Genomic DNA, 17,945 nt, shown 5'->3' with positions numbered 1-17,945 from the left:
ACAGTAGAGGACAGTATGGAAGTAATGCAAAATTGTAATTCAGTAAATCGTTTATTGCTATTATAAAACTGATCATCAAAATGTCATTTTATTCGTCCAATCAATTCACATACATCCAATCAAACTTCGTTATATGTAGTGTGAGGTGGTTTGATCGAGTAAGTAATGAAAGGGTAAGAGAGAAGTGTGGTAATAAAAAGAGTGTGGTTGAGAGAGCATAAGAGGGTGTGTTGAAATGGTTTGATCACATGGAGAGAAAGAGTGAGGAAAGATTGAGAAAGAGGATATATGTGTCAGAGGTGGAGGGAACGAGGAGAAGTGGGAGACCAAATTGGAGGAGGAAGGATGGAGTGAAAAAGATTTTGTGTGATCGGGGCCTGAACATGCAGGAGGGTGAAATATATAATTTTTCATACATATTCGCCATTTCCCGCATTAGCAGGGTAGCGTTAAGAAGAGGACTGAGCCTACTTGGCCCCCTTTTCTGTTCCTTATCTAGTGGGGAAAATAACGGGCGGATAGGATTTCCAGCACCCTCTCCCTCCCCTTTTAGTCATCTACGACACGCAGGGAATATGTGGGAAGTATTCTTTTTCCTCTATCCCCAGGGATATATATATATATATATATATATATATATATATATATATATATATATAGTCCACCCTGTACAAGAAATGGGACTTCGAACACACCATATGAGAGCGGATTGTAATTGACATATGCCAAGGCTATTTTTACGGATCTTTACTCACACTTGTATTAATCTCTCTATTCATTTATTAATCTAAGGGGATCCCCTCCACACAATAAACAATGGAAAACACCTGTACGAACAGCTCTTCATAAATATTACCATAGATGGCACTAAGGCCACTATGTGACTAAAGTATTAATGAAGCATGTATACAAAGTCATTTATCCTGTCACGTTAATCTCACTTCTCATTTATCTGTTTCTTAATCTGTCATGACAAAACATATTGGGATGATACAGTAATTGTCCACTTACGACACTCCAATTAGCATACTAACGAACTGTTCACGCGAAAACTGGACAAGAAACAACACCAGGCGATGTGGTCTTTATTTTTATACAACTGCCGTAACGATATGACATTACAGCAACTGTTACTTTATCAATCTGATTATCACACTTAATCATCACAAACTTGTAAGTTATGTGGGCTAATTCAACGTAAGGCACACTTTATATATATATATATATATATATATATATATATATATATATATATATATATATATATATATAATTTTCATTTATCTATTTATTATACTTAACCGCCGTTTCCCGCGTAGCGAGGTAGCGCAAGGAGACAGGCGAAAGAAAGGCCCATCCCATCCACATACACATGTATATACATAAACGCCCACACACGCACATATACATACCTAAACATTTCAGTGCATAAATACATATACAAACACGGACATATACATATATACACATGTACATATTAATACTTGCTGCCTTCATCCATTCCCATATGTGTATATCACTAAATGATATCAAAAGAACGTAAACATTCTATGTAAATCAAAATCATCTATAAAGACGATAACTACTGTGATGCAGACATCGGTGTGAAACAAATTATTATATCAATGCCATTTATATTCTTAACTTGCGTGGATGAAATTACGTAAATAACAACAGCAAATAACACCGTTCGTACAAACCACTGCTCAGGCGGACGACATGACTGGAGATATTCAGCAAAAATAATGCAGAAATCATTGTCAAGATGGAAAAGAACCTTCACTAATTATAATTAAGAATGGGGTAATCACTGGATGAAAACAAGACTGAATTAACATATGTATGTAAAATTGTACGGAACAGTAAAGTCACGATAGAAAATGTCATAAATCAAAGAAACAAAATTAGGAATGAAATAGACTGAAAATGACAAAGAAAATCTGACAGATACAGTTGCACAATACAACCAGGTTACTTCTCATCAAGAAACTTCCCATCTCTAATCTTGCAATACATTTACTACATTGTTCTGATTCATGGAGGCGCTGTAGCTAGCTACTCCAAACATCATGGACGTGTATGATCTAACAAGGGAGGTTGAAGATACAACGCACACACATTGTGCTGCCACTAACACACTGTATGCTGACAACGATCCTCACCAAGTTTGCAGGCACAATATAAAATTGACCCAATTTCAATGTTTGTTATGATAAATATCACTACTTGCAAGACACAAGTGGCACAGTGGATCACCGGCGGAGATGCCAGTGAACCTACCAGTGGATCAAGCGGGTCTGGCGTCGGACGATGGCGACTCGTCCAACACAACCAACGTCTGGCTACGATGTGCTGGCCAGAGCGGCGCCTGATACCAACAGTTGGTTAGCGGTGTTGGTGGCGTTGGGTCACAGCTACCAAGGCAACCAAAGAGGAATACATTTGCATACTCAATGATCCCGTGTTCTGTATATTTTGTTCGCATGGTTTCTAGCTTCTCTTGAAAACTGTTTTCGTCTGGAAAAACGTATGCATGACATGTAATTATCGTCCTGCACTACACGTCAGGCTTCCATTTACTGAAGTAGAAATTACATGAAAGTGATGGTCAATCATATCTATCTACCTCGTCCAGTCGGTAATTCATAGTTATTCCTATCGCTACGAGAGTTCTTAATCTAAGATGACGTATTATGTCGTCAGGGACAGCGAGTGGTCTAAGCGTGTAACTTGTTCCTTTTCTTCTTTCTCGTTCGTTAGCACAAAAATATTATCTAGCATACTTCTCTTTTTAAGGAGGTGAATATGTACATAAACTGGCTACTGTAGAAATCAGAAAGGGTAACCAAGAGTGTAATTTACTAGAAAGAGTAACACCCTTAATTTGCTACAATTCACATTGATGTAGTCTTTGTTTAGGTCGCCTTACATTAGCTTATCATAAGAGTTTTCTCTGATTAGAATACTAATTTATATATCTCATTACTGTACCGCACAATATGCAATGTATAGGTTATTAATGATTAGCCAAGCCTGGCAAAGGAACTTCTCTTCAGAAAGCTTGTCTTCCAACCCTTTTTCTCCTTTTCATTTCACCTTTATAATGTAGAGAAAAATGTCATAATTGAGATGGAAGCTTAAGCCAGCACTATGGAGGATATGAAGAAGGAAAAATAGCAGGCTGAGTGGTTATACCACTTAACAATGTTATTCCGCCATTATCCAACCTCCATAGGAACGAGCACGATATGGCTTGTTTTGGTAATCCTTGGTCAGTAGCTGAGTAAGAGAGATAAAGAGGAAAGTGTCCTGAACTCAGCAGTGTTAATCAGAGAAAAAAGGACCATACATTATAGTTTTAGATAATTTTGAACATTCGTAGATGATCATTTTTTTCCGGATGATGGTTAAAACAGTTAGTAGACGGGTTTTATTACCTTGACAGTAGATAGGCAGAGAGCCCAAATAAGCAATACCCAACTATCTTCAGGGGTCTGTTTCACAATGGCCATATATGTAGTGAAAGCAATTTTAGTTTTAGAATTATCGTAAACATCTTGTTATAATCTGATATTGATGACCTTAATGACCCTAGCAAGCGATAGGCCCAAAGTCCAATCAAGTAACTAACGAGCAGGCTTTGGAAACTGCTTTTACATGTGATCTCACTTACCATCTTAATGAAGAGAGACGCCAGTCAGGTTGATATGTATATACAATTCACCAGTGTTGATACTACTACTATAAAAGTTTATCTCAAGAGTATTTTTTTTCTCCTTAGGTTTGTCTAAGGTAACCACTACTAAAAAAGTTTATCTCAAGAGTATTCTTTTTTTTTTTTCACCTCAGGCTTGTCTATGGTCGAGAGAATAAAGAACGTTTGTGATGCATGATTTGGCTTTTTGCCGAAAATCGACATCTGGCTGAGATGTTCATTCTTTATTAGATTTTCTTATAAAGGAAGACTAATATATATATATATATAACTGAACCTTATTCATCACGGTTTCTTGATCAGTTGTTGCTGCTCTCAAACTCTGAACCTTTGCCAGAAGCCGGGAAAGCCCCATCTTTTATAAAAACTTCCTAACCTTCTACTCCCTGCCTTTGCTCGGAGAACCAGAAATCATATACACTTACGAAAGATCTCATTGCTCTTTCTGATCAGTTTTGAACGGCACTACTGCTGCTGTTCCTACACATGAAGTAGAACTGTTGCTTCTGCTACTTAGGTTGTAGTTGCTGGGTAATGTTAACGTCGTTACTACTACTGTTGCTACGTATTACGTTGAGGTTCTAGTTACTGGTGTTGTAAACTAGCTTCAAGCATCTAGAACGTAAACGCTTTCCTGCCTTTTATTCACTTTTTGCATTACGACGCTAAATATTCAAATAATATCCTTGCTATTTGAAAATAAGCTCTTTGTTTATTTTCTGATACGCAGTTGAGGGTCGTCTGTATCTCAATATCATACAAGGAATACAGACAGTAAATAATAGGCCGGAGAAATTTGTAGCATTAGTTTTCGACAAAAGTTAAGACAAAGGCGAAGTGTGTTTGTATACGTTTACATATATCACGTTAAGTACGAAACATTTACACGTAAAATAACGTCTTTGTGATACATATATAAATGATTTGAAAATCACTAAATAATCTATTAAGGTGCAAGGTGAAAAGATATGATTTATAGGGATTGTTGAGAGGCGACCTATCCATACCACAGAAAATTTTAAGTGGACTGAAATTTCTGATGCATCCCTATAGCGTAGAGGGAATTTCTTTTTTTCACACACACTAAATGCATTCAACGCGTTTCTTATAACGGGAGTCTAATGAGCAAGGCCTTATTACGGTCTGGATCAAGGAAGAACAATGACAATCGAATCTTGAAGCGTCATGACACAGCACTTCTTAACCCGTCCGCCAACCTCACGAGCCAATAGTAAACTTTGTTGACACTGACGTCACTACACAGTTAAGGCACGCCTACCTTGTCTACCAATGGTAAAGTTTGTTGACAGTAATGTAACCCATGATGTACTTTGAGTAGCCATAATCAGTCAATGTATCTTTAAGCTGCAAATTCTACGGTGTTGGTATAGCACAGAAATTTATTCAAAGAACTGATCAAATAACAAAAGTTCCGTGAAAAGGCTGCTTTGTTCTTCATAAAAATGTAGACTTGCAATATATTTTGGGATATTTATAGAAATACCTATTTTCATAATATGGGAAGAGAATAATTTCTTAATAATACCCCAGAGTAATAGAGAACTGGAATAAACTAGGTGATATAATATGAATGTGACAGAATACAAAAGTTTTAAAAGTTGTATGAAAGTTGAGCAAACTTAAGAAATGATGCCCCTCGTTGAATTCCATCCACGTCTTCTCTTACCGTCATGAACTATGTAATTTATGAATTTAATGTCTACAAGGTGACTTCGAACTCATTATTATTATGACCTACGTTGGAAACACAACTTGTACTCCATCCCGAAGACTCACCCTACACCTACAAAAAAGGCTTCCTTTAACGACATATCGCTAAGAGGCAAAACACTGCCCTCACACGAGGCACAACTGTTAAATCTACAAGGATACTACGTCGTGAGCAAGATTCAAGACGCCCACACATCGCAGAAGCACTAATCATCAAGGAACGATAAACAAAACTCAAAAACAAGAGAACCCGAGCTAAGAGAGACTTCGTCAACTACATGCCCCAACATTCTCGCGTCGCAATCAATGAGCGCGCAGCGCTACACTCACGTCCGCCTAGGAGTATTACCCAGCTTCACCCAAGTACCAATAGCCATTACCAACTACTCCAACGACTTCTCCACACACTCCTGATGATGATTCAATGCATTTAAATTGAAACGTTGAGACAATCCTTCGGGGTATCTTACACAATATCCCTACCCATAGAAAAAAGAGATATCAGATAAGGAACAGAGAAGGGGGCTGGATGAGGATGTTTCCTCAGAGGCCCAGTCCTCTGTTCTTAACGCTACCTCGCTGATGCGGGAAATGGCGAATAGTATGAAAGATATATATATATATATATATATATATATATATATATATATATATATATATATATATATATATATACACCAGCTCAGCTCACGTCAGTGACATAAAAGCGTTGGTGGCTGAGCTAGCGGTAGCAAGGTGGTGGCAATGCAGGTGATAGTGACATTGTTGGTCGGACCGGTGGTGGAGGTACTTAGTCATGCCTCAATGACCCGCCTAATGCACTGCTTTACTCATGAATATCTTCGCGAAGGCTCTCTTGATGTTGCCAACTCTAATGGAACAGTGATTCTAACCTATTGATAAAGTTATCTACACATATTATTGACCAGAACATAATCTGTCCTAAACATACCATATCCACAGGATAATCTTAGCCAAACCTAAAGTTTTTCATCTCTTATCTTTTGAACTGATAACACGGAGGATAAATCTGGCATCGGTACCTTGCTGGCCTTTGAACTTGTCGCATTCAATCTACTTTATTGCCAATATTAATCATCATTACAATTATGATCTGGTTGGATTTCCAGATTTCTTTAGGGGTTTTCCCTTTATGTTTTTTTTTTCCAGGTAAAGGATGTACTATGACCAGACTGAAATCTAGTTTTTATATTTCCTGTCAAGTTCACAATGTTCAAAGTCACTCAGATCTTATCTTTTACCTTGAGGATATATCATTAAATGTGTCAACATTTCACGGGCTCGGTGATCTAACTTTTTTCTCGGATGGTTTAAGAAATAATGATACCACATTGTGGAGAGGGGCATCGTATGGTTGAAGATTGAGGGACTTCACAAAAGGTCGACTGGTTTTACGATTTCCATGCAGTGAGAACCAAAAGTTTGGTTATAACATTTAAGTGGGTGAGTCAGAGTGTGCCGGTAAATTCTACCACTTTATCCTGAAACTGTTCTTTAAGTGCACTTAACTTTCCAATCAGGAGTTTACTTACAAAACATGTCATTCGGGAAGAGACGCAAGGTCATAACCACAAAAAAATTAACCAGCTGCAATAGTTCCGAGATTTATATTCCCCGCTCTTCCCTGAGACGGTGAGTCTGTGGAATCTGGCAACGCTACATCCGGGGAGGAGGTCTCCTTGGCTGAGGCGGCCCGAGGTCCGCAGTCACACACATCAACCACAAGGGAAGGCAATACTAACCTTACCTCTCAACCTGCACAGACGCAACTTTGGCTACGCTACCTTAGACTCGAGAGGCTGAATTCACCACAAGTGGTGGAAATCATGAGTGTCCTACGGCACCTTGTGACGATGGGTGTCATATCTGCTATGGCAGTCGCCCAATTACTATTTAATAAAATTCCACCTATTCCTGAAGAGATTAAAAGGATCGCTGATGGTGAAGGGAGGTCATTCGTCAACCTGTGGGAGTACGCGCTGGACACGGACGGTCAGGGACATGGTCCAGTTATCAGAACAAATGTTGGTAAGTTTATTACAAGTTTACTTTATTGTATTAAAATGATTATATTCTAACATCACACTAATTTTGTTTTACGCATGCGTCACTCAACGTCATTGCCCCGTGGCGATTGCGTACGATTCTGGGGACAGTAATGGTCTGACGACACCTTTCTCAGAAGACTTTTGAACCCGTGTCATCAGCTTTCCTGGGTTGATTAAACTAGCAGGAAATACCTTCATGACACTTTTACTTACTTCATTGACAGTGTACGTGCATACATATACCAGATGATTTTACTTCTGATGTTTTGATAGCTCGTTGCTGTTAACCCTTCATCCTTCAAGTGCAAAAAGAAAAGTAAAAATAGTGAAAGCACATACGTACTCATTTATCTACATTTAACTTAGGATCAGCTTTTTAGAAAGAGTCCTGGTGTTTCCCAGGACATTCTTCTAAAGGCTCCTGGAGCTTAAGGCGGCGTACTTCCAGTAGCAGGAAATGTCTCCTTTGGAATGAGTTCTCTGACTAGAATGTACTTCCAATGATATAATCTCACCAAAGGCTTTTCACTTGCGGAGTCCGGTAACATCAGCATATATATATATATATATATATATATATATATATATATATATATATATATATATATATATATATATATATATATGCTCCATGTGTGTGTGTGTGTGCGTGAAATGTTAAGCTCATACTTGTGTCGAGGAAATGAAAATAAAACATTTCGTTTCACTGCAAACACTACTCTTCACAATGACGAAGTAACGGTTGGATTCATTATTGAGAAAGAGGCTTCGATTGTCGATAGAAAAAAAAAAATCAAACATGGTCTGCACAGTTTAAAGCTATCACGTCACACCAGGGTAATACTAAAGCAAGAACGAGGAACATAGTGATGTTGCAGAGTTTTCCTGGAAAGATGTAAAAGCAAACCCTCAGCTATAAAGGAATGTGGTAATGATATGTAGCAACACAGGAAATGTGCTGCATAACGAGACTAAAAAATGGATGATTACGTTTCAGGTGGACAATGAAGTGAGGAAATGATTCCAGGAATCCTACATGTGAACATACGTCAAGTTAATGAGGGGTGTTAGAAAGGTGAGTACGTCGAAAAATTTAAAATGTGCGCGATAGAGGAGAGTTAAATGAAGGCGTGAAGCGTTACGACCGAAGCCTATCTCGAGACAAAGCGTATACTGTTTCATTATACCGATGATGGAGGTTCACTGTAGTACAAGCGGCTTAAATCATCTAAATGTACAATACTCTTCTTGTATTGTTTGATTACGTGCAAACTTCTGACATATTCAACTTCTGATGCGAAGAACGTTTTTCTCTTCACCTCCTGGTTTAGCACAATCTCTCATTGGAGACGCTTGAGCGGTAAGATGGTGGAATTGATAGGTTTGACCATGGTAGTATTTAGCTTAACAGGATGCTTCCGAATCATCAAACAAGATCAAACTTCCTGCAGTGGAAAAATAGGTATCTAAAAAGACTGTACAAGTCTCACACTTTAGGTCGTGACGAGTCTGGTGTAGAAAGTTCATGCGATTATTGAGCTTCTTGGCAAAAATTATTTACCAAAACCTTCTTAATATTACACATATAAGTTAGATTTTACTTCTATGCTGGCCCAAGTGATGACATAATCATCGACATTCTGGAACTGTGTCACACCACAGTCGATGGTCCTTGCGTACATATTTAAGACAGTGCACCCTCCTTAAGCCAGTGAGTACAGCGTAATAATATATTAACTCAGCAGAAATTGTAAACTTTACGGCACACGTTGTCGAGATTATGAAGTACCCGAGAAATTCACGGTTATCAGCACGGATTATGTGATGGTTGATTTTTTTGTTGCTGATGATTTATAACGAGAACATTTACCTCCATTTTTTTTTCTTTTGCAAAAATTTGTGCCTTTACTGATAACGTCTTCGAAATTAGACGGTTATGTAAAGGTGTCTTCTTCTTACCATACTTTTGCAGTGTAAAATGTTAACATCAGCTGTATTTCAAACCGTGTATCAATACTGTGCTGAAACCAACCACAGGTACTGATGAACTAGAGTGGTACCGTAAATGTATAATGAATTCTTGCGTCGAGAGTCATCTCTCAATGGATGACCTGTTGCTATGAGAATAATCTTACACAAGAACGACATGACGCCAGTGAAACTTAACTACTGCATCGTCTCGAACTAAAACTGACTGAACGTTAAATGAACAGATAGAATAATGTAGGTAACTTTTCGTGGCTATTGCCTGATGATATAATACTTTCATTTGTCAAGATAGTCTCTGTTGTAGGTATGTGATCCCTTTAAAAAGAAATGTCGTGACAGTATTGTGGCTTGTACTACAGTATGGTTGTTTACGTTGTGGTCTGGTGTTCAATGGTCGCTCTGAGGAGGTGGCTATTACACCAAGGTGACCGTAGCTCATCCGTCACGCTGGTGCGGTCTCGCCCTGAGGCGTCTAGCGTCGTCTCTTTTACCTTTAGTGTGTCTTCCAGATCCGTCTCCCGTCTGTTTCTTTCCCAAGTCCGTGTCTTGTCTGTCTCTGGAAATCTTCCTCTACATCCTCTTGTCTGAATGTTGACCGCATCTTCCATCTTTCCCCTGCCCATCTCCTACCTTGTATGTTGTCGTAGAAAGTTGATGAATACCTCAAATCTGAGATACACTCTCGCTGACGTTAAGATACAAATACCACTGATATTCAGAAACTGAGATGATAAGGATTTCCGTGGTGCCGTGACGCATGCACAGGCCGCCCTGCTCGAGCTAGAACGCAAAGGTTCGAATTTTGGTAACGGCAGTCGGTCATAGTCAGCCCGGCTATTCATCCTTCCTTACGGAATGGTTAATAGAATGGGTACCTGGCTTAAGCCAGGGTGCACACACGCACCCACACATATATACGAACTAAGTGCATATGAACACGCACTTTCGTAGAACATACAAACCTCCAACAGTCAGGATCGAACCCGGGACCCCTGAACAACAGGCGGGAGCATCGTATTTTCCCGAGACAAAGTCGCCAGGCCCCGAACGCCCAAGATACCAGAACTTGTGGAGCTTTTAAAATGGACTTCACATGAGGAAATTAAACCGCTGTTGCATGCTAAGGCAGTACTGACAATGAGTACGATATGATTGCTTTTCATGAGATCTTCAGTTTGTTTTGTTTTTCGATCATATTACATCACTCTTAAAACTTGTTTAAGAACAGAATGTAACCCTTTTCTGTCGGAGATAAAGGGTTTGAACACATAAAGTAAATGAGCCAAATTTAACTTCATGGGTTGTGTCTGATGGTTGTTCGTAAAGTACCGGTTGGGCTGATGTAGTTAGTTAGCGGGCACGCTGATTGGTGGAATTTGTAACATAACGCTGGTTGATTGAATTTAAGCGAGTTAATGTTTCATGAAAGTCAAAATGAAAATATCTTACTTCTGGCTAATATATAGATAATGGGTATGAACGTAATTCCTAATGAACAACTCAAACTTTCAGTTAAAATCGTAAACGCTGTACGTGTTCAAGACACTTGAGATGGGTATCGGCGTGCCGCCAGGATCCAGACTTGAGGACGTCCTTGTATACCATCAGGACACAACGGAGTAACGAACTAAACCTGAGGTGCATCTGCAAGCATCACAGAGGGTTGTCAGTCGTGCTGAGGGGGGTCATCCATCATGCAGAAGGGGTTAACAATTTTAAAAAGCCAGGTTGGAAGTGACAGGGTTATGTATCATCAGAACGGGTATTGTTCTGCGCCGTGCTATGTACGGTGCAAGGCTGTCTGTGCTCACAAGCGCACCAACAAAGGGCTATACATTACTGGAACAATTGTATTCAAACTCATGGACCTGCGTGCATACGATATCTGGCAGTGGATACCTGGGACGCTCATCATGTGAGAGTGGATATGCTTGACCCAAGTATATGTAACAATGGAGTGGGTGCTTTCAGACTGTAACTATACGTACGTGCGAGTATCTAAGACGTTGTATTATCGTTAACCATGGCTGGCGCGTAGCGTTCACCGCAGGGCAATGCAGAGTTACGAAGGACAGAGTCGTGTTAGTTACGCTTTGTCAAGTGTTATGGTTGAGATGGAGAGTGTACTGTCATTATCAAGGAATTCATTGTCGTAGTCGAGGATCGTACCGTCGTTCTCAAGGAACGTACGTTCGTACTCAGGTGTCCTACCGTCATGCTCAAAGAATTACAGTACATTTCACGTACGATCTGAGAGCCATCTGTTATTGACGCTCCGTCCTTCTCACTAACCATTCCACGGATGTTACCTCCCCTCACTAACACGGACTGTTCAATCAGCGATGGCCTTAAGCCTCTGATCGCTTCCTCACTGGGGTGTATACAAAAAAAAAAAAAAACTTTACAAGCGTGCAATCTAGACTCTACGACACAGGATGTTGGTTCTCTTATGTGTCATTACGCGGAGGAAGTTACCACCAAAACAAGAGAGGGAGGGACCTTCTGTTCGTTGGGTGTAGTTGGAGGAACATTTCGGTTGCATCTTGACACCTGGAGGTGGAGGCCAAGGTTCCTCACCTTGTGTACGACTAACACGACGGCGGGAGGAGCAGGCAGGTGTGGGGGTCATGGCTTCACCTGTATCCAGATCAGCTCCTTTGTAAGACTCTCTGATTCTGTTCATATTCATGCTGGTGTTACTCCATGTATGCAGCGGGTTGCTGTTCCTTCTGCTGCTGTTACTGGTGCTGTTGTATCAGCACAGCTGTATAATGCTGATGTAAAGTGTCTCCTCGTGTATCTGATCCATCAGGTTGTTTGTTGATGTGAGTACAGTGTGATGTAGTTTGTATAACCGCGCTGTTGTTGTTGCTATATTGTGCTAAAGGTGTTCAATGCTTTTTGTTTTTCATAGTCACGTGATTTCACTGTAGGAGAGACTGCTACGATCTACGTTATGATGTGACTGCCTGTATGTTGTCACTGCTCATCACACCGGTCCTCACTGTTTCTACAACATTTAGCCTTTTGTTTTTTTCTATAATCTTGTAAGCTGCTGGGGTGTATTCATGTTCTAGGCACTATTGCTGTATTTAACGCTTGATAATGCTGCTAACGTCAGCATGTCTTACTGAGCGTAGATAGTGTATATGCTGTTAGTAGTATACTGTTCTGTGCATTGGTCAGTAGTGGGTAAATATAGACAATGTATGGTGCCTGTGTGTATGTTATACTGCTATAATGGATTTCGCTGTCTCTTACTTCATTCCAACGTTGTGCCTATGATTTGCTCTGAGTTACGGGACCGGATAAGGAGCAAGTAGAAGGTGGTGTGGGGAGAGGGTCGATCCACTTACTTTCTTGGTGGCAAAAAGTGGTCCCACGGCTGGCCTAGGGAGAGGGGGAGCTTGGGGTGGGGAGGGGGGGCTTAGACGGAGGACCCATTTTCTCGGGGCCGTCACCCCTTGCAATCAACCCCCCTCCCCACTTTCCACTTGACGGAAGGGGTGAGAAAGAGAGAGGGAAGTGGGTGGGGGTGGAGTGGGGGGGGGGGGATTAAGGTGATGGTACGTGATCCCAATTATGAAGACTTCCTCGCTCAACAACAACAACAACAGGAGGAGGAGAAGGAGGGAAAGAGGAGGGAATCTACGAATGGAGAATTAACCTTAAATAAGCAGAAAAATGTCCTGAGTGTGTGTTTGTGTCTATGATTTTTTTCCTCTCTCTCTCTCTCTCTCATATATATATATATATATATATATATATATATATATATATATATATATATATATATATATATATATATATATATACAGAGAGAGAGAGAGAGAGAGAGAGAGAGAGAGAGAGAGAGAGAGAGAGAGAGAGAGAGAGAGAGAGTGTTGCCTCGGTATCGCCATACCCTCACCCATCCCGTGCCTTATGACACACACACACACACACACACACACACACACACACACACACACCTAAATTTTCCCCCGGAGGTCACAGGTTGAGGGAGAGGCTGCAGCCAGAAGCGACCTCCCCGACCACCTCACTTCCCGCTCCTGCCTGATGTGGCACAGAGGCGGGCGGGCGGAGGACGGGTCGTAACCCCCGCAGTAACACATGTGACTTTCTCCCTGGTAGCCAGCACACGTAACTGGGCGAGAACTAATGTTCATGGTCATCCTCGATGCACAACCGGTTCAGAACCTGTCTTCCCCGGTCACCTGTACTGGTACAGTTTTGATACAGACCAGTTCGGTCTTTTGTCTTCCCGGTCGACCTGCCTTGCTACAGGACTGGTTCAGATCTTGTGTTCCGGGTCAGAGGTGCTCCAGCTCTGGTTCAAACCATGTCTTTCCCATGTGCACGTGTGTGTGTGTGTGTGTGTGTGTGTGTGTGTGTGTGTCCTACCACCTGTGGGGGAGAATACCGGTGGAGCGGCGGCCCTCGAAGCTCCTGAAGGCCGGCCAGGACCTCGCAGGAGTCGTGACTAGGGCAACAGACCCCCCATGAACCCCCCCAACCACTGTCGTCTTCCGGGTCCCCCCCCACCCCCACCCCCAACCCTCACTTCTGCTCGTCTCTAGCCCCGGGTTAGGGCCAAACCCGCAACCATTTTCTGTGGTTCTCTTTTTTTTATGCATATTATTTTCTGCTGTATCTAGTCTTCTGAGCTACACGCATTACTGTAGTTTCTCATTCAAGATGAATTCGAAGATTACGAATATTTTGTTCTACTTTCTCTCAGACGTTATAGTATTTCTGTATCGCAATATTTCTGGTTAAGAAAAGTTGTTCGATTATTAGCGTTACCTCTCCTGGCCTTCTTTAATCTTCAGACAGCATATATACTGCATATATATATATATATATATATATATATATATATATATATATATATATATATATATATATATATATATCACACGCATAAGGTCCTGGGTTCGAACCCTGGTTGTTGAAGGGTTATATGTTCTATGAAAGTGAGCGCTCATATGCTCACTATAGTCGTCTATCTATCTATCTATCTATCTATCTATCTATCTATCTATATATATATATATATATATATATATATATATATATATATATATATATATATATATATCAGGGTTTCAGTCTTACGCACAAACTTTTTAAAACAGTTATTTTTCTAGTATTCCTCTCCAAACGCCCTCCCACCTGGCCTCACAATACGGAGAACCTAACCTCTGGTGAAGACTTTCCCTGAAGGATTTGAGTGGGTGCGGGGGCAGATGGAGGGGGTAGAGGATGGTTATAATGCTATTACTGAGTTAATGCTTCAATTTGGACAATAATCTTGTATCTTCTTATACGCTTTGGGGCCTTCTTAATAACAGTAATTCATTGTGGATTATATTTTGAGGCATTTCCTTCTTTTGTTTTACTTCTTGCGAGAGAATATATTTTTCAAGTTTATGTTCCGGCTGAAACATTCCACGTTATATTTTGAGGCTGTGCTGTCCGACCAACTGCATATTGGCCTTTGTTCAGTTGATCTCGTGATGATAAGTCCACCATGAACTCAGCTCAGAACTGGAGCTAGAGAGAGAGAGAGAGAGAGAGAGAGAGAGAGAGAGAGAGAGAGAGAGAGAGAGAGAGAGAGAGAGAGAGAGAGAGAGAGAGAGCACCTATGAATCAGGGCGGTGTCTACTTGAAATACATGAAACCCATGGAGCAACACTATCAGTGGTGCTGTGCAACATCAGTGGTGCTGTGCAACACTATCAGTGGTGCTGTGCAACACTATCAGTGGTGCTGTGCAACACTATCAGTGGTGCTGTGCAACATCACTGGTGCTGTGCAACACAATCAGTGGTGCCGTGCAACACTATCAGTGGTGCTGTGCAACATCAGTGGTGCTGTGCAACACTATCAGTGGTGCCGTGCAACACCATCACTACTGCTCTATAAGGATACCTTACGTCAAGCGAGAAGACTTAGCGAAGACCGCGGTCTCGTCTCGTCCCAACACCGGCAGCAGCAGAGGCCATGATGGTTCGCCATCATCTTCTCTGGGCCGGTCACGTCGTCTTGGACCCCAGACCTCCAGGCTACCAGACCAAGTCTTCTGCTCCCGGGAACCTGAAGACCAGAGAAAACAAGGATGACAGAAGGAAGAGGTCCTTAAAGATAATTTGAAGGCGAACCTTAGAATTGTGTCATGAAAATCGAGAGAGGAAACAGGTATATAATAATTCCTCTCTGCAGCGACGTCCACCTTCGTCATGGAGTTCCTCATTTTGAGGAGGATTGAAGAGGAAAGTCTTGAGACCATAACGCTACGCCAGGGGAAGGAGAGTGGGAGGAGCGGGAGAGGAGCCGGCCACTAGCGTCCCACCACCACCCATCCTGGACAACCGGGTACGTGCGGTACGTGCTAACGAGACTCGTGTGTGTGTGTGTGCGTCCGGGACAGGAATCCTCTACCACATCCGGGCCACCAGCGCCGACGATAACGACTCCTGGAAGGGCGTCATCGTCAGATACGAGAGATCACCCAGATAGGTCCTCTCACTTATCTTAACTGTTATCTTCCGATCACCGACCGTGGGCGCTGCATGATAACCTCCTCTCGTTCCCTCAACCAACAATCTTTCTCGCTCGTTTTTTTCTATCTCTTTTTCTACTTCTGTCGTTACCTCGACTTCATCTCTCCGTCTGCACCAGGGCAATACCTCCGGGTGGGGACGTACTGTACCCAGATTAAAAACTTCCACTTAACTTCCAGTCAGTCACCTTAACTCGCCCCTTCACCTTACATCCCTCGAAAAATCTGTTACTCAACCACTCGCCTCTGTACGTCTCCTTGTTACTGATGAAACTTCAAACATTCCTCTGGAAACTCATCACTAAAACAGCTGTCAGAAAGTTAACTGGCATACGTTCCTTTCCAGAGCAAATACCGAAGCTGTTCAGAGGATTGATCCGTCCCTTATATACAGTACAACTTACATACCTGCGGAGGCTTTTTCAGTTACACTATATGGGGAAGGTCTCTCTTACCTTACACTACTTGGGGAAGCTGTCTCTTACCTTTCTCTGTCTGGAGAAGCTGTCTCCTTCCTTATGCTAACTCGGGACGTTCTCTCTTACATACGAGGCTCCGGAGGCTCTTCTCTTACCTAACATATCTAGGAAGGTTCCCTTACCCTTTCTCTGAGGGTTCACGTCTATACAATTCATCTTCTCTCTCTCTCTCTCTCTCTCTCTCTCTCTCTCTCTCTCTCTCTCTCTCTCTCTCTCTCTCTCTCTCTCACACCTTTCTTTCTGCTGCCATGCTGATTGCTTCTTGATTAACGAAAGTTGGCAACCTGCATGCCTCCTCCCGTGGTCTCGATTGGTCAGTAGGTGTCTAAAACGTTGGCAACTCCCGTGATGGCGGTAAAAAGATAGCTTCGTTCCGTCAAGAGTAAGACTGTGAATATCTTTATGTCTTTCCAGGGTGCAATTTTGTCTTCTTCAGGTAGGTTGCTCTGCCATCACGTGACAGAGGACTCACTGTCTTCTTCCGTTAAGAAATACATTATTCAGAGGAGATATTTTATAAATATATCGCTAGCGCTAGCAATTCCTAATAGCAAGAGAGCGCTGGAAACAACATTTTGGTTTGGGTGACAAGGAAGGAGTTCGACAGAGGGTGAAATGATATCAGAAACTGTTTTGGCTAAACTGTCGAAAAGGAAGACGGGGCGTGACCTGCAGATATATGAACATCGTACTGCACTACAAAGGATTGGAATACACACACACACACACACACACACACACCCATATATATATATATATATATATATATATATATATATATATATATATATATATATATATATATATATATATATATTACACAAAAGTGCACTTGGGAACTTATCGTGTTTCATTTTCCCCGTGGACTCATGGTGATATACTTGATCACGCACATGATGGTGATCCTTTCCAACTATATATATATATATATATATATATATATATATATATATATATATATATATATATATATATATATATATTATCCCTGGGGATAGGGGAGAAAGAATACTTCCCGCGTATTCCCTGCGTGTCGTAGAAGGCGACTAAAAGGGAAGGGAGCGGGGGGCTGGAAATCCTCCCCTCTCGTTTTTTTTTTAATTTTCCAAAAGAAGGGACAGAGAAGGGGGCCAGGTGAGGATATTCCCTCAAAGGTCCAGTCCTCTGTTCTTAACGCTACCTCGCTAATGCGGGAAATGGCTAATAGTATGAAAGAAAAAAGAAAGAAATATATATATATATATATATATATATATATATATATATATATATATATATATATATATATATATTCCTATGAGGGCGGACGAAGGAACTTGTTGTGTCCCCCAGTAACCTCTACGCACAACAGGACACCAACCCGGATTCGCTAGACACGGTCACCATCACACCTCAAC

The 17,945-nt window shown here is 41.3% G+C and overlaps 2 protein-coding genes across 3 annotated transcripts in view; one reads left to right on the top strand and one right to left on the bottom strand.

Moving 5' to 3' along the window:
- LOC139746063 (uncharacterized) overlaps positions 1-17,945 on the bottom strand; it is a 67,045-nt gene that overhangs the window by 8,269 nt on the left and 40,831 nt on the right. The window contains exon 3 of one of the 2 annotated variants that reach the window (XM_071656901.1): positions 15,439-15,603. The gene's annotated coding sequence lies outside the window, so the exon portion shown is untranslated. Of the gene's footprint in view, positions 1-2,280; positions 2,370-15,438; positions 15,604-17,945 lie in introns of those variants that run through there. The other variant, XM_071656903.1, reaches the window with a different exon arrangement.
- The window catches only part of LOC139746065 (uncharacterized), a 23,639-nt gene continuing 12,852 nt past the window's right edge, over positions 7,159-17,945 (top strand). Inside the window, exon 1 of the mRNA XM_071656908.1 lies at positions 7,159-7,495. Within this exon, the coding sequence (XP_071513009.1) occupies positions 7,294-7,495 (202 nt within the window). The 5' untranslated portion in view covers positions 7,159-7,293. The remainder of the gene's footprint in view (positions 7,496-17,945) is intronic.

This window comes from Panulirus ornatus, chromosome 63, assembly GCF_036320965.1.
Source record: "Panulirus ornatus isolate Po-2019 chromosome 63, ASM3632096v1, whole genome shotgun sequence".
Taxonomy (NCBI): Eukaryota; Metazoa; Arthropoda; class Malacostraca; order Decapoda; family Palinuridae; genus Panulirus; species Panulirus ornatus.
Note: the sequence above shows the minus strand (reverse complement) of the source record. Positions and strands in the feature narration are given on the sequence as shown.